We start from the raw sequence: 25,476 nt of genomic DNA, 5'->3' as shown, positions 1-25,476 counted from the left end.
CATGGCACATAAATTGCAAGCCTAGCAACTTTGCAGCAACACAGTGACCAGAAACACAAAATGAAAACAGATACTCAAAACAGCAATAAAACTATATACTGTAATAGTAAAATACAAAATAAGCAATCATTAATGCAAAAATAAATCAGCAGGGTGTCCTAGCATTCCCAATAGTCTAGATCAGGGGTGGGCAAAGTCATTCCTGGAGGGCCGCAGTGGCTGCAGGTTTTTGTTCTAACCCAGTTGCTTAATAAGAAGCACTAATTACTCTAGAAACATTTCTGCTTCATTTTAGTTATCTCCCTCGTTAAGATTTTGAACCCTTATTGCTTATTTAAGTCTTAAACAGCTGCATTCTCTGTTTTTAATTGCTCCTTATTAGCAATAAGATGCAAATGACAAAAGAAACCAGCAGTTATCCATTTTGCTTGTTACCCTTTACACTTGTGTGTATTTATCGTGCACTATTTGGTTTAATTAAATACTTGGAAGGAAAAAGAAGAGAAAAAAGTGAAGGATTGAGAATTACCCATCCATTTTACACTTCAAAGTATTTGGATGATATCCTTAGAATGGAAAAAAAATCTAGGATATGAGAATGACTTGACATAGCAGAGTTAAAGCAGTAACAAGCCATGAAATGTAATTATTGGCAAGGACTGTTTTCTAATTAAGCAACTGGGTTGGAACAAAAACCCGCAGCCACTGCGGCCCTCCAGGAATGACTTTGCCCACCCCTGGTCTAGATCATGGGTGGCGAACTCCAGGCCTTGAGTGCTGCAGTGGCTGCAGGTTTTCATTCTTACCATCTTCTTAATTAGTGCTGCTGATTACTGCTTTTAATTAACTTGACTCAGGCCCCATAGTTGTTTCTTTTTTTTTTAATTAGCAGCCAAACAATAACGAGACACAAAACAAGCCACCACATGACCAGCTCACCCGTGCCCATTACACAATATCTGAAATTAAAGCGAGGTGTTGGTCATGGTAAGGTTGATCTCTCAGGTCACCAAAACATTTTGACGGTGCTCTTAGAAAGAACAGAAAAACAACAGTTTTCTAAATGTGTGCTGTGGCAGAATGAGAGCAGCAACAAGCCATGGAATTAAATAAGGGGTTTAATTAACAGCAAGAATTGGCTTCTCATTAAGAAAGTGATTGGAGTGAAATTGGTTGGAGTTTGAAGCCCCAGTTTAGCTGGTCATCTGTTAGCTCGTTTCACATCTCATTTCTGCTTGGCTGTCATTTAATGAAGAAAGGAAACAATTCAGAGGGCTGAACTCTTCTAACAGGACTATTAAAGTGATGGGGAAAAAGCAGTGAAAACTGGTCACGGATTAGGAAAAGGGTTAGAATGAAAACCTGCAGCCACTGCGGCCCTCCAGGCCTGGAGTTCTCCACCCTTGGTCTAGATCAGGGGTCGCCAACTCCGGTCCTGGAGATTTTCATTCTAACCCTTTTTTAATGAGTGCCCTGTTTGGCTGCTATTGATATATACACACTCCATGCACAATTATTAGGCAAGTCAGCATTCTGAGTTTATCATTAATTCTGTGTACATTTAGATCTTCATCTGGTCTAAACCCTATAAATCTGAATGGTTATTGGATATAATCATTTTAGGTGATATATATGTTTAATGAGAGAGGGTGTGAATGAAAGTGCTTAACTCTTTATAATATGGCCATCCAACTGTGATCCTGGAGGGCTACAACCCCTTTCTTAATTAGTAACCAGTTTTTTCTGCTAATTAACTCCTTTTGCCTTAATTTTAACTGACTGGCTATTTAAGACTTAAACTCTTCAATTGTTTCTTTTTTCCTTAATTACTTGTAGCGGCCAAAGAATAATGAGATATAAAATTAACCAACATATGACCAGCTAACCTATGTCCACCATACAATATCTGAAGATAAATAAAGGTGACGGTCTCAGTAATATTGATCTTCATAGGTTTGCAAAACATTATGACAGTGTTCTTACAAAAAAACAAAATCAACCATTTTGCAAATGTCTGTTGTGTCAGAATGAGAATAACGGCTTTAATTAACAACAACAATCGGCTTCTAATTAAGAAGCTAGTTGGAGTGAAGTTGGTTGGCGTTTGAGGCCCAGTTTGAGTTTTAGGCAGTCATCTGTTAGCTTGATTCACGTCTCATTTTTGTTTGTCTTTCATTTAAAGGCAAAAGAAGCAATTCAGGGAACTGAATCTTAAAAAACAAGGCAACTGAAATGAACAGAAGAAATGTCAACTAACAGCAGAAATCAATTACTAATCAAGAAAGTGTCAGGAAGGAATATCTTCAGCCTTGATAACCCTTCAGGATTGGAGTTAGACACCCCTGCTTTATATTAAGGTGTGTATCTTTATTATCTCAGGGGTCAAAAAAAAGACACTTAACTGATACTGAAAAGTGAAAAATTGTAAAATGCCTTTCAGATGGATATGACACTCTGGCAACTGCTAAACTACAGAGGAGAGACCATTGGACAGTCAAACATTTTCTTTCAAATAGTCAGCAAGGTTGCAAAAAAACACGGGAAGAAGAAAAGGCACAAATTAACTGCGAAAGACTTTAAAATAATTAAACATGAAGCTACCAGGAACCCATTAGTGTCATTCTAGAACTGCAATCTACCTGGAGTAGTCAATAAGTAAAAGGTGTCAAGTGGTCAGAGACATGGCTAAGGTAATGAAGGTGGAAGCATGACCACCACTGAGTAAGATTCACAAGTTAAGGCATCAAGATTGGACCAAGAAATACCTGAGGACTGATTTAACAGAAGGTTTTACAGACAGATGAAATGAAAATGACTGTTGATGGACCAGACCGGTGGGCCCATGGCTGGACCATTGATGGAAACGGGACACCAGTTCGAGTCAGGTGCCAGAAAAGGTCAGGGAGGGGTATTGATGTGAGCTTCTATCATTAAGGATGAGCTACTTGGACCTTTTCGAGATGAAGATGGGCTGAAAATCAGCTCTCAGTCCTACTGCTGGTTTATGATAGATACTTTCTTCAAGCAGTGATACAAAAAAGAAATCTGTAGCATTTAAAGAGGGAATGATCTTTATTTAGAACAATGCTCCATCATACGCATCCAAGTACTGCACCCACTGCTTGGTTAGTCAGCAAAACCCTCAAAGATAATGACCTGACTTTAAGTCCTGCTAACAACTTGTGGGCCCTTCTCAAATGTGAGATTTCCAATGAGGGAAGACAATACACCGCTTTGTAAAGCACGCAGGAGGCTGCGGTTGCTGTTTCAGTGAGAGTTCATCCCTCTATGGAAGGGAGGCTCATGGCATTTTCTTCAAAAGAAGCGTGAAAGTGCAGGTCAGTGAATATTTTTCAAATACAAAAAAATGTTATTTGTTAATTGTTATGTGTCATTTTATGTTAGTTATTTGTTGCACTTACTGCAAAATGTCAGAGTAAACACACGAGTGAGGACAGAAAGATTTGTAATTCAGAGGCCTAATAATCCCCAGAGAGAGACAGAACTTCCTTCTCTTTTATGAAACATTTAGGTCTGATGATATAAAATACACTTTTGGATTGACCGAGAGCGTGGTATTTGTTGTACAAAAAATAAATTCTGAGGAATACCATTAGCCTAAATGCAGTGTATATTATGTATATTCCTTATAACTTAATGGTATATTTATATGGAATATATTGTATATTCATTTTTACTATTATTGTATGTGTATTACATATGTGCTTACGGGAAATATTATATTATTTCTTTTGACTTCAAGTTCAAACTATATGGGCATCAGGGTGATCTTTGACCCAAAGCAACAAAGGCTTTAAATGTGGGGTCTGCACATACGTTCCTTTACAAAATGCAGATAAAAAAAATATGGTGACAGTAGGTGAAATTAGAAACCAACAAAAGTATTGGAGGAAAAATATTTTTACAGTCACATTGCCCACCTATCAAATGAATTTCCAATACAAAATTACCTTTTTTTGAATTGTGTTCATCATCGTGTTCTGTTTTGTTGTTTGGAGTTTCAGCACTATTGTCTTTCTTCTCGGTCTCCTGCTCAGACTCATTTTCTCCACCGGTCTCGGCACATAAATGTCCGTCTATACTGCAGGTCTCTGACTGTGACTTGGCACTTCTTGTGTCATCATCCTTATCTTTGACTTCACTGATATCATCTGTAGAACTCCTCTTTATTTGTTTGTCCTGCTCTTTGCCATCTGATGAAAAAACACTGTTGGTTTTGTCTTCATCAGAACTGCCATTGATTTTTTCATTTTTCTCAGTCTTTGCATAATCTTCATCACCTTGTTTTAGTTCATTTTTATCTGAGGAGGAACACTTTTGAATGAACCCAATAAATTTAACACCATCATCTGCAATGTCCTGAACCTGGAGAGAGGAAAAAACCCAGAATTTTTTTAAATGTTTGGTTAGATCTGAACTTATTAATGAATTAATTACATCTAAAATGAATAAATACTTCAAAACAGTTGAAATCTTGGGCTGCAAACAGTAACACAGTAGTTTGTTTTTTTTAACTCCATTTCTTCTAAAACATCCCAAACATGTACATGATTTGTTCAAACGTTAAAGTGTCCAAAGTGTCCCTGTGTGAGTGTGCGAGTGTGCGTGAGTGGACCCAACATCCATTAAAGAGCTGCTCCCTGTTCTTTTTTCCTTGTCCGAGTCTTGTTCTGAGCCTGGAACAAGCCGGTTTGAAGAAAGCAATAGACTGGCTGTATTTGTCAGTACTGGATGGCCAGCACAGACTCCACCATAGAGGGCCCAGGAGAGGAGGCACAGGAGGTGACCAGTTGGCTGAGGCCTCCAAGACTGGGATTGTGTCCGACGTTCTCTTTGCCAACTGGCCATAGTTCATCATTCAATTAATGTATGGAAACTAAAAATATCTGTCCATGTTTAATCAGTACTTGCTTTGTTCTCCATATGTTTTACAAATCTCTTTTTTTATGTGTACTAGTTCTGTATTTAGTGTAATCTATACTTTTGTTTTAATGAAGAATTATTCACAGCGTTCTGCACCTGCACTCAGTCAAGAGTGCGATAAAAAAATAAATTGTAATTGTAACTTATTCATTTTGTGAAAATGAAGCATACATGAGTAGAAAAGACGTTATGTTTTCAGTTGAACATTTTTTACTTACACTGAAAAGAAGAAGCAATGCCTGCAATATTAGAGACTATGTGGATCTTGTTTTTCAGTGGATTTTGCAGGTTTTACAGTTTTCTCTCAATGAACAAATTAACCACAAGGCACTTTGCCAAAGTACAGCACAGTTGACAAACTTTACTATTCACAGCAAACAAAGCTTGGTGTAAAGAAAAAGCCTAAAAATGCATTAAACAACGAAAAACTTTGAAAAAAGGATGAATGGTAGAGCTAGTAACACTAGTAACTGAAATCAGTTGTATTGCAGACAAATAAAATTATATTACATTTACTTTTATTGTGTTATGGTTTGGTCCTCCAAATGATCTTAATCTGCACAATCCGTTTATTTTGTGTGGCCTGCACTTTGGGTTTTGTGAAAGCCAACCTCAGAGTGAGCAATCCACCCATAGCCAGAGGCAGTCGGTGCGAGTGTGACAAAGTTGTGAGGCAGCTACAATTTTGCCCTGACACATTTTTGCTCTGCATGTAAAGTGCAAGGCTCTAGTATATGGTCAAGCAGCAATGACATTAATTTCCTTTTTGATATCTACACATGCATCCTTTTTCGTAAAAGAGTGTTTAAACATTTTAAATGGAACATGCACAGCTGCTATTTCTTTACCTGCTGTTTTTTTAACTTGTACCAAACAACATTTTTAGCTAGAAAACGAAACACTTGGGTTGCGTATCTTCCTGCAAGTTTCCAGAGCCATGTCGCCTGCTGCAGCCTCTCTTTAAGTGCATATAAACGGGTCAGCCCCTCATTCTATTATGTCTATGCACTTCTTGCCCGGGGATTTGTTCCTGCCTTGCGCCCTGTGCTGGCTGGGATTGGCTCCAGCAGACCACCGTGACCCTGTGTTATGATATTGCAGGTTGGGAAATGACTGACTGACTGACTGAGAACAAATAATAATAATTCTTTGCATTTATCTAGCGTTTTTCTCACTATTCAAAGCACTCAGCAATTGCAGGTTAAGGGCCTTGCTCATGGGCTCAACAGGGCGCAGTCCCTATTGGCATTTATGGGATTCGAACCGGCAACCTTCCGATTGCCAGTGCAGATCCCTAGCCTCAGAGCCACCACTCCACCAACAACAACAAAAGAACAGCACAACAGTCCAGAGACTGTAAAACAGTTAAAGGCTAAGCGTGTTACTTCTGTCCGTGTGCTGATTTGAGGTACCTAAACGTGTTTACACAAAGACCTGCCATGCAAGTGATGTGTTCAGTAGAACAAACAGGAAGTCCCAAGGAACGAATGTTTCAGTGAGCAGAAGAGATATTGTAACACCATTCTTTTAGCAGTAGGCAGGAGAATTGTCAGGGATTGCAAACAGAAGTCAATACTAAAACGTCATCATCCTTCTAGGTCAATACCAGAACCAGAGCCACAAAATGAAGCATACGTTCATTTCATAATTAATGTCTTTATTGTTTGTTATTTGAGTGCTAAGCCTCTTATGAAGATCTTTCCTTTGAGTCAAAATTCTGACACTTCATTGGGCATACAGCCATCTTTTTATAACACAACCAAGCCAACATCATGTGTCTTGCTGACACGCATCGTTAAAACAATGACAAAAATAAAATCAAAACAGGGAATAAAACTTAACAAAACATCAAAAACACATCAAGAATGTCAGAAAAGTGAAACGCTAGTAAGGTTCCTGACAAACATTTGTGCATAAGCCTGCTGTTACTTCTTTTAACATCCCATAATGCAAATGTCACCACTAATCGGTTATGTATTTTACAATTTCTTGATTTTTATTGTAATGGGCAGGCCCCTAATAATCGGAAAAAGTATGTATCTTGTTATAGCCTGGATGAATATTAGAATAAATATGGGACTGAGAATCGTTCTCTTAATTTGCTTCTTATTTTTTTTTTGTGAATCTCTGCCTAAACATTCATTATCTTTAAAGTATGATTATATTGTTGAACTATAAAAACATTGTACAACAGCAATTTAAGAAATTTGGTTATATATACAATTATGCCAGCTGACATTCTAAATCAATGAATGAATTTGAAACTGAAATGCAATTAAGCCTCATCTGTCACATACTATAATTAATACGTTTTATTATCTCTGATTATAATTCTGCTGCAGGCTTTGATTTTTGTACGTCTCTGAAGGAAACTAAATAATTGTTGTAGGCATCAAGAACAGACAAGGGCTAAAAATAATCAACACTTCTTTTGTCTAATTGGGAGTCTGGTAAAGCTGTCATAATAGTGAATAAAAATTCTTAAGAAGTATTATTATTTTTTTAATTATGATGTACTGCACATGTAATGTTGAGTTTAAGGCGTTTAGTTATGAATCCCTTTTCTAACCTACTCATTTTAAATCAGTGCTGCAGGTATATTTTACAATTCAGAATTGTAAGTGAATAAAATTATATCAGAAAATGAAGATTGGCATGGACATTTGTATTGGTAAAGAAACATATACATAACATGACAACATAACAAACTATAAATGAAACATTATATAAAATAAGAACTTGGACTGCAGATTCAAGTGAAAATGTGAACTGGGTGAACTAACATTGATTAACCTGCCAGCATAAGGACTCCTGAGTAAACAGCCAGCCATTAGAAACTCCGGATCTTGAGAATTTATTTGAACAGAGTCACCTTAAACGTTTAAACTCTGGACTCTAAATCCCCTCGGAAAGACACTTTTGTGTATCATTTTAAATGACTGCTCTAGATTGATTTTAAATTCTATATCTTTACTGATTTGAACATTGTATCTTTTAGATCATTCTTTTAGAATCTTAAATAATTTTTTTAGTGGTAGGGTGTTGTGCTGTATTAGCTATTATGGATGCAATGCAAAGTCAAGCAAAATGACACCTTTTATTGGCTAACTAAAAAGATTACAATATGCAAGCTTTCCCGAGGCAACTCAGGCTCCTTCCTCAGGGCTCAATAGCTTGCATATTGTAATCTTTTTAGTTAGCCAATAAAAGGTGTCATTTTGCTTGACTTTGCATTACTTTTTTTTTGTAATTTATTAGACCCAGGAAAATTAGGATCCGAATGGACAAACAACCTAAGAAAGGCAAAGCCTTATTGATTATTCTAGTAATTGTTGTTAATTTGATGTGTTGATGATGTGCTTGGGATGTATGCTGAGCAGAGGAAAGGAAGAGCAGAAAAGGAGAAAGAAAAGGTGAAGGACAGCAGAGAAGGGAACAACAAAAGAAAGAAGAACCCAAAGAAACTGGCAAGACCTCTGCGGGCTGACTAACAATCTGAAGCAACTCTGTGCCCAGATTTCAAAATCTTCCATCACCTTTATTTTTAACAATGCTCTTTTCAAATATATTTTCTACTTTTGCTACCATCATTTTTGCTGAGTTTTTATTACTTTTGCTCTATAATAATATTGATTTTACACTGTTTGATTGGGTTAGCAGTGGAGGGGGGACGCCTCAAATAGTAAAAGCAGCGTGGTGAGCGGGCACCTGCTTTGGTGATTGGCACACAGGTGTAGCTTATCCGTTTTGATCTGTTTGTGCTGAGCTAGTAAGTCTGTTTGCTTAAAGCAGCTGTTTATGTGCAGATAAGGCTGTACACGTGGTGCGCTATAAAGCAGCTCTACCAAGGCAAAATGCCACAACAATACAATAACAATATCGTAAGGATCCCTTAAGCCAACAGCTTTAAAGATGCATAGCCACGATTACCCAGCTTTATAACAGTGCTTACCCATTAATTACATTTTTGACCTTAGAGTTTTATGCACAACGTGTTGTTGTTTTATTGGCTTTATAATTTAACAGGGGCATCTGTTAAATAAAAATGCCCCAATGTTTTGATGGGTTGATCATCTGGGCACCTCTGATGGAATGGCACCATTTCCAGGACTGGTACCTGCATTGTGCCAGATTCAACAGTGAATAGACGGCTTATTTTTGCGTTGCTGGAGAATGTTTGTTGTTGTCCTTGTATATTTTCATTGATGTTTTATTTGAGTTTCACAAAATGATTTTATGGGCTATTACATTAATAATAAAGTAAAGAAAAATGCTTTAAACGCTAAACCCAAATGCACATCCTAAAGGTAAAGCCACACAGTAGCATACACCTGTGTTTACTATGAGTGACATAATGTAGCTGTCCATTGTGAGTCCATGTGTCACAATCAAGAAACCAGGCCTTCTAACATGAAGGATAAGCAAAGTCTTCTGTTAATAAAACATCAGCCAACCAACAAAGGCCATTAAATAATACTGCAACACTTACGTTCTTAATAAACTCCTCAACGGAATCAATGTCAGGAAATCTGTCTGAGGACAGACACCTGTCTATTTCCAGGGACTCTGGGCTTCGTGTGGATTCCGTGTTACTAGAAATAAAAAGGCAACAGATTATTAATCTTACTGTGACAGAGTGAATGTGTTCAGTGTATCAGACTCATAATTAGAAAGACATCAGTAATAGCAGCATTTGATAGCCATCCATCCATACACCCATCCCTTTATTTTTTAACCTGTGTAATCCAGGTAAAATTCGTAGTGGGTCTGGAGACTGTCCCAGCAGCAGGTTTCCACTTTTAGCATTCTTATACACATACCAAAATGGTCTTGTATTTAAGTGGCTGCCCCTCTTCAGTCAGTGAGGATTGGAAACAACATCTCCAGAACCACCACACTGAGCACTGGAGCCCCTCAAGGCTGTGTGCTCAGTCCATTACTGTTCACACTGCTGACTCATAACTATGCAGCAACGCACAGCTCTAATCACATCATAAAATTTGCCGATGACACAACTGTGGCGGGTCTCATCAGCAACAACAATGAGTCAGCATACAGAGAGAGAGGTGCAGTGGTTAACGGACTGGTGTAAAGCCAATAACTTGTCTCAGAATGTAGACAAAACAAAGGAGATGATTGTTGACTTTAAGAGGACTAAGAGTGACTATCTGCCACTGAACATTGACATGTTTGCACATTTGATTCACATGCACCTTGTTATATATTATGTGTCTTTATGTTATGTGTCATGGATTCTTTGTTGTCCTGTGTTTTATGTAGCACCATGGTCCTGGAGGAACGTTGTTTCATTTCACTGTATGCTGTACTACTGTATATTGATGAAATGACAATAAATACTCTTGACTCTTGACTTGACTCTTATGGTAAACATTTATCCATCCATCCATCCATCCCACCATCCATTCACCCATTTGCTGTCCTGCTATTTCAATTCTGGTTCATTAAAAGGCGGAGTATTTGTAGCAGTATTGGAAGCAAAGCAGAAACCGGCCCTACACTCTTGAAAATAAAGCTGTGAGAGTGGTTCTTCAGGGAGATGCCACGAGGGAGCCATTTTTGGCTCTAATCCACATGAAGGTTCAAGAAAAAACCTTTTATTATTTAGATCTGTAACAGACTCCATAAATAACCTCAAACAGATAGTAACAGATTTGTGAAATACCAAAGGGTTCCTGATTTTAAAAGGACTCTTGCTGCCTACAATAACCAGCTAAGTTCAAGTTTTCTTGATCTGTTTTATCCTGCTAGATCGTGTACTCTAAATTAAAAGTTTTTGTTTTTTTCCATATTACTAGGAACCTTTTCAAAGCCCAAAGCACCAGCTTTATATGCAAAGAACTCTTCTGACAATTATTTAGCAATAATTCTACGAGGCACCACACAGCCCAGTAAAGTGCCATTTTAGAAACATTATTTTTAAGAGTGTAAGAGGGGTAACTGCCCATCACTGGACCCCTTAAACCCACACACTCCAATCGACCCCCGTCTCACAAGGCCACTTTAGCATTACCAGTTAACCTGCCCTGCATGTCTCTGAGATGTGGGAGAAAACACTGAGTGCCCAAAGAAAAGCCCATGGAGACATGAAAAGAACATACAAACTCCACACAAGCAGTGACGGCGCCAGAATGTGAACACTGGACTTTGGGGCTGAGACCACTGGAGGTTAATACTCACAAATGACTTCATTTCTAAGATCTTCTCTTGCATTGAATTATAGATATAATTTAAAGCTAATGAGGGGCCAACATTATAGTCTTTTAAACCTGCATTTAAGATAGTACAGTACCACAAGTCTATTTTGAGCTTGGAAAAATCACGTTGATTATTTTAAGACCAGTAATGGTGCACTGCACGATAACGTGCAGTGAATACACTTGACTTGAGCATTCCTAGTTTTCATCCTCTTTCTCTGTATGTTTAGCATTCGTTTGCTCAGAGGTTGATGCGCTTGCTGCTTCCTGAGCAGCTCTTCCTTTCTCCACCCTAGCGGCCCACTTCTTCTCTTCTTTCATCGGCATCTTTTCGCATTAAAACTGATTAAGTCAGTGTTTGTGTTGCGATTACTTACTTACGTACTTTGTGTACGTTTTCCTTAGTCTTTCACTTAAACTGGCACTTAAGTGTTCAATCTGCCTTAAGAATGATTTAACATATGAAGAGGTAGGGTTAGTGATGGTGAAGGTGGTAGGGATGAGAACAGCGCCCATACACATGTGCCACACAGCCGCCCTGCTGGTCACTGCCGAGAGTTGATTCTACAGTAAAATAAAAATAAAAAGAGGAATAACCTTGGAGGTCAATCATAACCCCGAAAGTGGACAGTAGACGTCACGTAGTATATGTGTTCCAAATTTCAGGTCAATAGGTCAAACGGTTTGCGTGCTACAGGTGATTTAAAATCCTGGACAAACAAACAAACAGCCACGGTAGCGTATTATATATGATGATGAGTAGCTTGCAAGTTCTTACTCAAACAACATGAATATTTGGACAAAAATAAAAATTAATTCCACTCTGAATTGAGAGGGGCACTAGTATTTACATCTTGTCCTTTTTCATACTCAGACCAGACGTTCAAAATGTTGAGGACTAATGTGGTCACTTCCAGTTCCACCTCTCAGATCCACCTCTTCCTACGCTGAAAACATGAAAAACTCTCCGTTTGCCATCATGGAGGCAGTTGGCAAGACGGACTTGCGTCTGCAAAGATACTCTTTGTTCACCTTGCTGCATAAGCGTAACCTTGAACCCTTACAATGTACAGAGATCACCGACTGGTGCCCCAGCTCTTTTCCTGACTTTGTTTGCTTATTTTTACACTACATGAGGTTGCACATATTCAGCTGATTCATGCTTTAATCAGCACTTCTCACTTTTAGTTTCGGAGTAATGGGTGTTCAATTTCACTGATGTTAGTCACCAGAGTTCATGTCCTGAGTCGAGAACTTAACCAGAAGGGGAGTTGCTATACAGTAAACTGTGCACTTACAAATCCGAGTGTGCTACACTCTTCTAAAACACAATCAAAAAGTGCATTGTCCTCAACAAATGACCAGCTGTACAATCATGACTGGCCAGTCCTTTCCTTTCAGACTATTTTCTACTTCCAGTTTGTGTTTCTGATTGTTTCTGAATCTTTGTTCTTTTTAAATTGAGCATGAGTAGACACAGGTGCACTGCCAGCACATTCTACACAGCGGCAACTAATTTAGGGGGTCCTGGTATAAACAAATCTGAAGGCAAATCAAAGGGCAATATCTTGACAAGTTAAAGAGAAAACTTCCAGTACAATTTAACCATTGACCACAGACATCTTTGCTAAATTTATTAAGGAATTATACCAGACAAAGTTGGCCATTTCTGAGAAGACACTGATTAAAAAAGGAAAGCAGTAAACATAACAGTTAACTAAGCAGCAATTTTAATTAACTGCAGAAACTGGAAAAAAACAAAACCCTTGGCCACATGGATTTGTTCAGGAGGAAGGAGGAGAAGAGCTAATTTAGGTTGTGCTATGACTGATGTACTTTTAATGAAAGACAGCAAGAGTAAAGGACGTCTTTATCTAAGAAGAGCAGGGGAAAACATATGGGCATGAAGACAGTAATCTGTGTCATTAGGCTGGAATAGTTTGTTAGGGTATGGACGGGCCAGAGCAGATGGAAAGTCCCTCTGCATAGCAGAGTGTGTAGACAGAGGATACCAGTGGCCAAAATGCCTTGTCGCTGCAAGTGGTACCCTTGATTGGTGGAATACAGTATGGTACCTGGGAGGGACCCTGCTGGACTTTCCCAAGATGTTAGAAGGAAGTAGAAGACATCCTGCTGATGGAAGAAGACAGATGAGCCAACACATTAAGGGTGGTAGAGAAACTGAAAGGCCACAGAGTGCTGGCTGAGGCTGATATAACTCCATAGTGTCAGGAGGTGGCAGCAGAAAGATCCCACATGGACGTGCTTGAACCCTTCTGACCGGTCGAGAGTACATGAAGGTTGGAAGTTGCCTTGAAAGTATGGCCCTTTAAGAACATGTCGGGCATAAGGGTTCAGAGTTCTTTGAGACCATTAATAGTTTGTAGACTGGCCTCTGACCATGACACTGATCCAGAGGTATTGGAGGCCTTTAAAGGTCTGCCAGACCTCCGGCTCCACTGATATGAATTCTCACTGGCAGGAGAAAAGAATGAGGATGAGGTGGAGAGAATGCATGGGTTTGTGGTATAATTAGACTGCAAAGTGAAGATGACATCCACCAGAAAGACAAGAGCAACAAAAACTGCATAGTGGGCCCAATCAGGCAGTAGGTTTATGGTTTTGACTGTTTATTTGATACTAGTGAATCAGACAAGTTGTGATTCGCATACACTTTTGTGAAGCTGGCATTAAAATACATTTCTCCAGTGATTTCACAAATTGTGAAACACAAATCTCACAAAAGAGTTTCTTGGGGTATTAAAGATTTTTTGGGATGGAAAAGTAAGGAATATTGCATCTGTAATTCTTGTTCACACTTCCATTTTTACTTGTGTTGTTTTCTGCCACAGCATGAGGCATGTAATCTGTACCACATTGGTAAAATCAGTTGTTCACATTGCCACATATTTTCTACACAAAGACACACCAAAGCATACCGCAGTCCGCATTATTTAGATATTTCTACAGGAAAATCTCACTACTTGGGAATTCGATGACTCCCCCAATCCTAACTCCTGTTGCCAGCACCATCTTGTCCTAGTTGAGGATATGCACAGTGCCCTTTTTTTAACAAGAGACTTTTATTTACATACTAAACAGTAGGCATGTGGAATTAAAGAGATAGGAAATAAACACTTTTCTTCTTGAGTGTTTCGTCCCGGGTATGACGTTAATCTGCATCCAGCCCTGTAAGCAGGTCCTCCAACCTACAGGGAAAACTTGGGGGTTGGTGGCAGGATTGGCACTCCTGCCAACGTAAAAAAACCTTGCACTGTTCCAGTGTGGTGCTGAGGTGTCACCCACTGCACTCGGGTGCCAATCTGGGCAGTTCGTCGTGTGGTGGGTGTAGCAACATGCTATTGGCGCAGGCTCCCAACCCCTCTCTTCTTGAGTGAATATAACAAATTTTGGTGGAAGGTGAAACAATTTATTTTGTGAATTTTTGGCAAATTTCACTGCAAATTCAATTTCTCACAAATCATTTTGCTCATCACTATCTGATATTTTATATTCTCTTTTGGTGTTTCTCTCCCTTTTATGTTCCATAACTGAAATAATAATAAAAAGATACATTAATATTTTGAACATAGGCCTGCTTGTTGGCACATTTTCCATGTAATAGAAATGCCTTGTTGCCACTGAACTATTACAAAGAGCACCACTAAGGTGAAGTTTTGAAGTTGTAAATGCTGGTTTCAGTATTATAAGAATTATAACAACAAACTCACAGCTTTTGGGATTTTGTGGTCACACACAGTGAACTCCTTGAGGCATGCCAGAGGTGTAGCAATGAACCATCACTTCAATGTAACAATTGCATCCAGAATTGCCTATGTCCACCATGGTTTTATTTTATAACAATGGAATAAATGGTGACAGTAAGTAGTCTCCTGAAAATAAACTAAAATTAAAGGTATAAGAAATGTGACAGGGGAACAGCCCAGCCAGGTAGGGAGGCGAGCGCCACTTGGGTCAATGTCTGTGCAGCACAAACTAGACTAGTCAGTCAGGAACACCTTGTTTAGTGAACATTTTCTAAAAGTATTGATTTTACAGATGGAACACCTTTCATCATTACTAGAGTAAGGCCACATGTAGAAAACGGCAATATTATTTTAGAATAAGAGAAATAACTACTACCGCATTTATCTCCCTTCTCCTTTTTTTATTTACCTATATATATTTCTCCCTTTCTTTTGTTTATTGTTGCTTTATTAAAAAGCCCTAAGCAATTCTCCTTTGGCTAAGCTCTCCTTCTCAAGGGTGGGGTTTGATTTGTCTTCAGTTCTTTTTTGTTATAAATTAATCTATTTGTATGGAATGATTACAATGAAATTAATAAATACAATTTAAAATAAAAAGAAAACAGCAATAAGATGTTCCGCCAAGTGAAACCCAACTTTAATTATAGTGCCAGTGCTACTGGGAGCTGTATGTGTTGCCTGTATTCACTAACAAAGAGATGATTAGGGCTGAGTAAATGTGGAATTTGTGACAGGTAGGACTTTTTAACATAGCAGAGTTCAGAGGCAGACCATGTCTGTGCATCATTTCAACATAAATGCATTGCTGCCTGCAAATGATATGCAGGCATTCTTCAATAAAGCCCTGACTAACTGTTACAGGCATTACACTTTCTTCATTTCCAAGAAAAAGAAGCTGAGCGCATAGCAGATTAGGAAAAATGAGACAGCTGACAATTTCAGTAATAAATGCCATATAAAGCTGAAAGATGATACTTATCATAAAGAAATGAGGCGGTAGTAGGAAATTAAAGGTGACAGCAGTTAGGCATCATGCGTGGGCTCAAAGAATTTAATTCTTAAACGAGATGAAGAGCGAAGAATGATATTTAGTTATTGTTTGCTTCTGGCTGCAAAGGAAGTTCAGATTAAGGAAAAGACAGGAATTCATTTGCGGTGTCTTCCGGGTGTGGAGTAGAAAGATTAACAAAGATCAGGAAGATGCTCAGATGTTTGCCTTAAAGCATCAAGACATGATTTATAGCTGACACTACAAAAATAATGGCATGAGTACAGTGATGGCCCTAGAAGCACTGGTGTCCCTGCTAAGTCCTGTAATACCGACCCATACTGCATTACCGTTACAGGAGGGATTACGGGTTACACTGCATTTTCAGTGCAGTCTTCTTGATCAATGATTTGATACTCTTATCATGAGAAAATGGGAAAGATTTGACTTTCCCTTCAATATTTTTCTGCTTTGTTCAGTTTTGCCAAACTTCATATAGCTCCAGACGCTGGTTTGCATATTGGATAGTCAGCTGCCCAAGGAAGAGCATTAGCACGTTCACTCTTTTGACTTAACTTCTATTCCTAAACTCATTTCTGCCATGTCTAATCTATCTCATTATTGCCCTAGATGTCTATCTGACTTATACATGTCTTCTGTTAAATAACAATACATGATATTTATTAATTACTGTACTGAACCCCCTTGTCCAACAACCATTTCATTCTAAATGGACAAATTAGTCTCCCAATTCAATCCTAAAAATGTATCGCTGAAGCATGAAAACCAAGGTAGAATGTAACAATATCTGAAGTGTCCATTACACTTTGACATTGTTAAGGTGCTATGATGGCCCCAAAGGGTGAAAGATATGCAAAAAATGAAATAGCATACAAATAAATGAAATTAAAATGAATATGTGAACAAAAAAGAGGAAAATGCAATCAACTTAAAATCTTTAATTAGAGGACTGGAAGCCCATTTTCTGATGTATTACTTTAGAGAGCATATCATCAGTACTGCTGATTGCTAGTCAACAATAGTGACACAACTACAGTATATACCAGAATTGTGAAGGATGTAGCTTTGGCTTATCTTTTTTTATTTTATTATTTTTGTTTTTAGTCTTGCTCCCTTGCTTTTTATGTTTTATTTTGTTTTTGTTGTTTCCTGCTCTTCACTTGTGTTATGCCTTTAGTATTAAAGGCAGAGTTTATAACCAAAACTTAAGTCCTATCTTTTACTAAAACTCAATCAGAAACCAAAAACAATGGCCACAAAACTAAAGTGAGAAGTCTGTAATTTGGAAAGTCAAAATGATCATAAAGCAAAGCACACCACACACATTTTTATACATGATCAGGAAGTGCCTGAGCTCTCATATCCTTTATTAAGTGACATCATGGGTGACCACCAGTCGTCCTACATAGAAACGTGGCTAGCAACCATACACAAGCTAAGTGCAAAATGGTGATGCCCACAAGAAACAAAATGACTGCATTAAGAAGTTAAAATAATCAAATGTCTTTAAATACATTTCAAAAGAGTTTTTAAAAAGCAGAATCAGTACCAGTGCATGTCAAAATCCTTTCAGCCAAAATTAAATTCTACAAAAGGTGCATAATAATAAACCATAAAAAAAACTGAAAATGAAACCAAAGATAATACCTTGCCTCTTGTCTTGTGGGTCTGTAGAGGTAGAGTCTTTAATTATTTTCCAGGATACTTGCTATCACAGCCATGTTGCTGTGGCATTAGTTACTTGCAATTGTGTGCTTTGGCTCTCGTTTGCATATTTCCTTGTTGTTAAGGTTTGGATTTTCTGGTATTAGACTCGAGTTTCATATTTAGGATTTTGGGGTTTTGGATTTGAGTAACAGAAGTTCCTTCCTTTTTGCAGTTTTTGTTATTTCCACTATTCTTGTTTCACTTTTGTTTACTTCCTGATAAATCATGATTTTCTTTTCCTTTGTAATCTTAATTATTTTGCTTTATTCAGTCTGTAGTAGTACTAGGGTGTTGTACCATGTTAGCCGTTAAGGATGCAATGAGAAGTCAAGCAAAATGACACCTTTTATTGGCTAACTAAAAAGATTGTAATATGCAAGCTTTCGAGGTGACTCAGCCCCTGCTTCAGGCAAGATGTAATATGGAGACTGGAGTTCCCTGTGTCAATACAGAGACAAGGACAGAGATATCTTTGGAAAACCTTCATGTGGGTCATCTTCAATGTAAAAAATAATAGACCTCTCCAGGCAAAGATTAATTTAGAGAAGAACACTGCAGAGTCAAGATCTTTAGATGAGATAACTGTCCAATGAGAAGTCAAGCAAAATGACACCTTTTATTGGCTAACTGAACAGATTACAATATGTAAGCTTTTGTGGCAATTCAGGCCCCCTTGAAGGCAAGATGTGATTGTCTGAAGAAGGGGCCTGAGTTGTTTTGAAGGCTTGCATATTGTAATCTGTTCAGTTAGCCAATAAAAGTGTCATTTTGCTTGACTTCACTTTGCTTTATTCATTAATTTATGAATTTATTATTCATTAATTTATAACTACTGAGTTATTTTGAATTTTGTGTTTTATAAAATTTTGAATACTTTGTTTAACTACTAAAGTTTATAAATAACTATAATAGGAATGATATGGCAGATCTTTAATATTTGATAGTAACATCTAAGCGGTCTGTAATGTCTCCAAGACAAATTATTCATTAATAGGGCTGAGAATCGTACCAGTTCACACTCTGTTCCAAGAAAGAGAGTGAATGATGGATAATATTCTCAAGAAAGACATGAAAATTATCCACTTTCTACACTCTCAACTATTATTTGTACTTTCTTGTCTTTTTGACTTTTGAGGCTGTTTATCTTGTGTTCACTTGCACTTGAAATTGTTTTCTCCATTTGTTAGTCTTCAATGTTTGACCCAGTAATGAAAACGTGCTGCTGCAGCTTTCACGTGTACTATTAATGTCTGTTAGGCCTCAGGCCCTAACTTAGATTATCTCAAGAGTGTTTCTGGCAGATATAGCCAGTTTTGAGTATAATTGTTATATGGTAAGCTGTAGTGGATTTGAATTCAATATCTTAAATAAGAGTTATCTTTTGTCTTTTGGCTGAACTCCTTTATTATTCTGCTTGTTTGTTTTGTGTTCAAAAAATATGCGGAGTAACATAAAGCAAAACATGTTAGGTGCTGTAATTACTCATAGTATACAGAAATGTTGCAGTATGCTCGTTGATTGTACTATTGAGTTTACCTTGATTCCTAATTAACTGTAAAGATTTTACCTTGGATTTGAAAATTTGGTTGAAATTAAAAATTGCTGGCTTTCTTGACTCAGTTGCACAACAAAATGCAAAACCAAATTTCCTAGGAAATATTTTAATTAATCTACTTGGTAAAAATAGCAAAATAGAGGAAAAAACATCCATGTAATGTAATGTAAAAAAAAAATCCTGATAATAGGAAGCTAAAATTGTAGACCTATGGTTGAGCACACAAAGGGTTTCTTCACCCTCCTGACCCTACAAAGTCAGTGTAAGTGCTTGTTCTTCTGCCACCACAAGGTAAGATGTAAAGAAAAGATAGAGACAATGGACATAGAACAAAATGAAAGGCAAAAATCAAGGTTTGGGTCAAAAACCAGAAAAGTATGCTTATCTTTTGTTAATGGCAATTTAAAATTCAGAAAAAAATGGAGCTCAGGTCTAAACCCAGAAATCACAAATTTGTGTATACACAAATCTTGGACATCATTTAATACATGATGTCCCTTAACAACCTGACATTCCATCTAGTAATGGTGGTCTCAAAATGGTAACTCCTATGAAAAATAAAACGGATGTTAAATAATTTTAACTAACTTAAAGCAAAGATTTGTTAAGAAAATAACAATCCATCCATACATCCATCTTCCAAATCCCCTTATCCTGTGTAGACTCGCAGGGAAGTTGGAGGTCTATAACAGCATAGGGCACAAGGCAGGAACAATCCCTGGACAGGGCACTGGTCCATTGCAGGGTGAACACACACATGTCACTTTAGTGTTGCCAAACCAAAGAATTGTGGGCATCTGGAACAAACTACAGGGTCATTTACTGAAGACAAACGTGAACAATTAACTAATGTTGATTTTTTTGTAGCCAGTTTGCTGGGTTCGCAGGTGACATTGAATTTTCAGGAAAATATTCATCGAACAAAGTGCTACTGGTTTAGATTAAAAATTTTTTTCCCAGCACCCCATGATAATTTGTGAGGCCAGCGTGACATCATAGAGCTGTAGCAGCCAATGTTGGATGGGGCAGCCCCCTGAGCACACAATGCTGATCCTAGCAATGGGACGTATGCCGGATCAACTGATGAAATTCTTCATCCAGTATAAATTTAATAAGAACTTATTGGTGGTAAAATTGAGAACATGTTAAAACACAAAATGATCATGTAGAAGGAAACTGGAAATGTGTTGATGTATTTATGTCTTCAAGGTAATATCTTTTTGTATGGGCTTGTATGTGGCCTGTGTGTAATATATGAGCCTACTTCTTTAATTGCATTACCCAGAGTGCCATGCATTTCATGCAAACAGGAATGAGTAAAGAATCCTCATGCTCAAGGGTGGGCAATGTCAGTCCTGGAGAGCCGCAGTGGCTACAGGTTTTTGTTCCAACCCAGTTTCTTAATGAGAAGTCAATTATTGCTGCTGATGACGCACTTATTGATGCTTCATTTTCGTGGTCTCGCTTGTTAAGGTTCCCCACCCTCGATTGCTTATTTCAATCTTAAACTGCTGCCTTCAGTGTTTTAATGGCTCCTTATTAGCAATAAGATGTAAATGACAAAGCAGCCAGCAGTTGTCCATCTTGCTTGTTTCCATTTACATCTGTGTGTGTTCATCATGCACTGTTTGATTTAATAATAGATGTAACAGAAAATGTGACAGACTGAAAATGATCCGTTTTAGGCTTCCAATCATTTGGATGATATCCTTGGAGAGGAAAAAATCTACAATATAAGAACCTTACAGACTAACAAGCCATAAAATTAAAGAAGGTCTGAGATTGGCAAGGATTGGTTTTTAATTAAGCAGTTGGGTTGGAATGAAGGGCCGCAGTGGCTGTAGGTTTACAGGACTGACGTTGCCCACTCCTGCTCATGCTTTAATGTTGTGTTTATTTGGTAGTAGTGGAAGTGCTATGAAGAAAAAAACAATCTGCCCTTTTCACTTCGAGAGAGGTGAGTACCTGCTGTCAAATTTGTGAGGAGCAAGTCTTCATGAATGGAAGCTTTCTGTCTACAAGAAATTTTCCTGTTCTGATATTTAATTGCATTCATTTTATCTCAAAGAGGCACATTGGCGCAGTGACTGCTGCCTCACAGCTCAGGGTACATTTTTGTCCATAGTGATCGGTCCAGCATACTTGGCATTCCCTTTGAAGTGTCAGGGGTATGTAACACACCACTGCACCATTATTATCCACTCGAAATGAGTTAAGGTTCTCCTTCCCTATAGACTTCAATGAATTTTGCTGAGCTTAGCGAAGTTGCCGAACAATTCCACAATTTAGCCAAACTCAAGGAAAAGCAAATTCAGCGGGTTCATTTATCCCCACTGACAAGTAACTTTTTAAAAAATATGTGGTTGAGGTATTGGGACAAATTACCTATTAGCTAATTAAACAAGCTGAAGGGTCTCTTCTTGTTTGTTCAGTTTCTTATGTTTTTATTTTTCATTACAACAAGAGCAAAGCTAACCTGTGGAAACTGCTGGATACCTCAACTTGAATTATGTTTGAACAACACACCAACAAAAGGACACTGATCACTTTTGCAGATTCTGCACTACTTAGCAAAGAAAATCTAAAACTCAACAGCTTGGATAGATAATGAAGAGCCAAGAAATAATGGGGTCTCCAAAGGGCTCACGACAAGACACTGCATTCCATATTCATCTATCAGGAAACTGGAAGCTGTGCCTTGAGTAATGAGACAAAGTTGAGGAAGGGCAGGCTTGGGGCAGAGAAATGACAAAACATTTTCATACAGACGGTTGTTAACCTTGTCGGAGCACCAGATTCCCGAGGTTAACGTAGCGGAAATGTTACAGATATTTAAACGCAGCCTGGGCTTGTGGTTTATGCTTGACTCAGAGGAGAGCTGATTTCTTAGTCGTGGAGTCTCCAAGGAAAAATGTAGGAAGCTGATTTCTTTTTCTGTCTTGCTTTATTTTAGTTGTTTTCCACATTATATCACTCCAGTTTCCTTCTAGGGATGTTAAAACTATTGGAATTCGTTAGCAAAATGTGTTTAATTTGGAGCACGACTTTAGTTTACTTTTGACTAATTTGCAAGTTGTGTTAATGTAGCAGTTGAAGGCAGAGCTAATCTGGTAATTAAGATGGTGATACCCTCTGACCAAGAGTATGACAAAATGAACTTTAGAGTAATTTACCTTTGCCTAAAATATGTTTCAGATTTCTGTATAAGATTTTTGATCTTTCTTAGATTAATTGTGTTATTTCCTTACATAAAGTAAATACTCCATGATCATCATTCAAGGGTTTCTGCCTGTTGGATTACACATTAAGAACAAATAAGGAGCGAAAGAATAGAGCAGAAATAATGAACAGAGTTTAAATGTTAGTAAAAATGATGGTTTATTTTTATTTTTTCATCATTAGTCAACAGGGTTCTATTTACATTAGAGGACAGAAAAGTCATATCATTTTCTAACCTGCTTAAACCAGACCAGGGTCATGAGGGGCCTATCCCAGCTAGCACAGAGCACAGTGAAGGAACAAACCCTGGACAAGGCACCATCCATCACAGGGCTAACACACACACCCTAGGACCAATTTAGTGTCGCCACTTCATCTGACCTGCATGCCTTTGAACAGTGGGAGGAAAACGCACAGAAATGGAGAGAACATACAGACTCCACACAGGGAGGTCCTAGGATGTGAACCCGGGTCTCCTTACTGAGATGCAGCAGCGCTACCACTGCACCGCCATGATACCCAGGGTGAAAAAGTTTCAGTCTCAAAACAGAACTGAGCTTCCTTCCTCTCAATGGCCCAAATGGTAGCTTCCTGTTGTCCGCAGAGTCCTCATTTGTGAGCTGTTCACTTTGTGAGAAAGGCCTTGAGTTCTGTTTGCACACCGGTTCAGTTCAGTTTGAGTATTTGGTGTGTCATTTTGCCAAAATGCTTCTGAAATATAAATGCATTTAAGGAGGATGACTGATTTCCACAAAGGAAAATGATGAAGTGAAGTGCCACCAATTGTATTACATGTGCCTCAAACCACTTACTTCAATAAATGAATAGCAAATATCACTGCACAACTGAAAGAACGAAGATCTCAAAGATTCTAGATAAAACATTTTGAGCAATGCTGAGAGTACAGGTACCTTTGTATTGATCACCAGTTTAAAACCGTGGTCTCAAACTCCGATCCTGGAGGGCCGCAGTGGCTGCAGGTTTTCATTCTAACCCTTTTCTTAATTGGTGATCAATTTTTGCTGCTAATTAACTCCTTTTCCTTTCATTTTAATTGACTTGTCTTTTAAGATTTGTTCCCCTGAATTCCTTCATTGCTCCTCTGAATTGCTTCATTTCTTAACTTAAATGGCACCCGTGGCGGACGGCCGGCAGCTCATCCCGGCCGGGACACCCCTGTGATGGAAGGATGGGGGAAGGCAGCTTTTCCTGGTCACTGCCTCCCCCAAAACGCTAGATGGCAGCTTCCCTGGGATCTGGCAGTGCCCCGGATTCCTGCAGGGCATTCTGGGTTTTGGAGTTTGGTTGCGCAGCCCTGTTGGGTGCTGTGGATGCCGCCAGGGGGAGCTGCAAAAGGACAGAAGGACTCGTACCAGATTTATAGCCCGGAAGTACTCCCAAGTCACAAGGACGGGAATCCCGAAGTACTTCCTGGCTGAAGAAAAATATAATTCTCCATCTGACCCAGAAGTGGCAATAAATCACGTGGATGGAAGGAAAGAAGCACTTCTGGGTTGAGGACTATATAAAGGACTGATGGAGACCCAGCAAGCAAGCCAGAGTTGGGAGGAGTGTGATGGAGCTTGCTGGGAGGTGTAGTGGAGAGAAGAATTGTGTTTTTGTTTTGATTTAATTGTGTTTATTGTGGCTGTGGTGCTTTGAAGGCACAGTACAAGAAGGCAAAATAAATTAAAATACTTCTCAGTGTTTTAAAAACATGTCGTCAGTGTCTGTGTGCCGGGTTAAGCGCTGGTATAGCGCCATCTAGTGTTACACACCCAAACAGAAATAAAATGTGAAGTGAGTGAGCCAGCATAAGACCAAACTCTCTCAAACTCCAACCAATTTCACTCCAACCAGTTGCTTAATTAGGCGTGTTGCTGCTCTCATTGTGCAACGGCATACATTTCCAAAATTATTGATTTTTCTCTTTTCTAAGAGCACTATTAAAATGTTTTGTGGACCTGAGCAGATCAGCATTCCTGAGACCTTCGCCTTTCTTTATTTTCAGGTATAGTATGATGGTCACAGTTTGCTGGTCCTGTTTTGGCTCACTTTGTATCTCATTGTTTGGCTGCTAATTAAGGAGAAATAAACAATTAACGGGTCTGAGTCTTCGGGAACAAGTCAATTAAAATGAATTTGGAAGAAGCTAATTAGCAGCAAAAACAGGTCGCTAATTAAGAAAAGGGTTAGAATGAAAACCTGCAGCCACTGCGTCCCTCCAGGACTGGAGTTTGAGACCACCGGTTTAAAAGATAAGGAACTATAAGAAAAAACACAAAGTAACAATACAGATGGAACAGAATAGACACTCTTGTGCTGGAATAATCAAAAGCAGTGGACAGACAAATGTGCAAAAAAATGTGACATGCCTATCCAGATTAATTAATTTAATCAAAGGTTGGGGGCATTCAGAGCCTAACATGGCACAATGAGATGCAAGGAATAAATCATCCCAGAGCACGGTGCCAGTCCATTGAAGGGCTTACTCCCTCACACACACAGCACATTCACACAATCACCAGTCAAGTGGCCAAATAACCAGACGTTCATATCTTTGAAAAATGAAAGGGAATCCAGAGTACACAGAAGCATTGAAATTTACTAATGACAAACTTTTACATTTATTTATTTGGCCGACGCTTTTATCCAAAGAAACGTACAACATTTGAGATGTAATTGGTTACATTTCTTTCTTTTTTCCAATTGGGACACAGGAGTTGAAATGGCTTGCTCAGGGTCACACAGTGTCAGTGGTAGGATCTGAACCCTCAGCCATTATTGAAGACTAATTGGCAGCAAACATATTTTAAAGTGTCTGTTAAATAACATTTTTGTCATGCCAAGGAATTTTACTTCAAAATTAAAAAAGAATAAGGTGATAGCTACACTTCAAATACGAGTTCTCCTCCATCTGTTTCTTTACAAGTTCTTTGATATTGAAACACACAAATAATTCATCATGTGCATTAGACAGATAAATATACAACAATAAACATTGAATTACTTATTTTGCATTTAGAGTAAATAATAACAATATATTACTAAACACATTCT

General features: G+C 38.3%; 1 protein-coding gene across 2 annotated transcripts in view; it reads right to left on the bottom strand.

Annotated features, from left to right (window-relative positions):
- The window catches only part of LOC114664190 (raftlin-like), a 252,705-nt gene that overhangs the window by 72,035 nt on the left and 155,194 nt on the right, over positions 1 to 25,476 (bottom strand). For both annotated transcript variants that reach the window (XM_028818201.2, XM_028818202.2), the window contains exons 4-5: positions 9,434 to 9,536; positions 3,972 to 4,386 (exon numbers count right to left, since the gene is read on the bottom strand). In XM_028818201.2, the coding sequence (XP_028674034.1) occupies positions 3,972 to 4,386; positions 9,434 to 9,536 (518 nt within the window). The remainder of the gene's footprint in view (positions 1 to 3,971; positions 4,387 to 9,433; positions 9,537 to 25,476) is intronic.

The sequence above is a fragment of the Erpetoichthys calabaricus genome, chromosome 13, assembly GCF_900747795.2.
Source record: "Erpetoichthys calabaricus chromosome 13, fErpCal1.3, whole genome shotgun sequence".
Taxonomy (NCBI): Eukaryota; Metazoa; Chordata; class Cladistia; order Polypteriformes; family Polypteridae; genus Erpetoichthys; species Erpetoichthys calabaricus.
The sequence above is the reverse complement of the archived record's forward strand: the minus strand, read 5'-3'. Positions and strand labels throughout refer to the sequence as shown.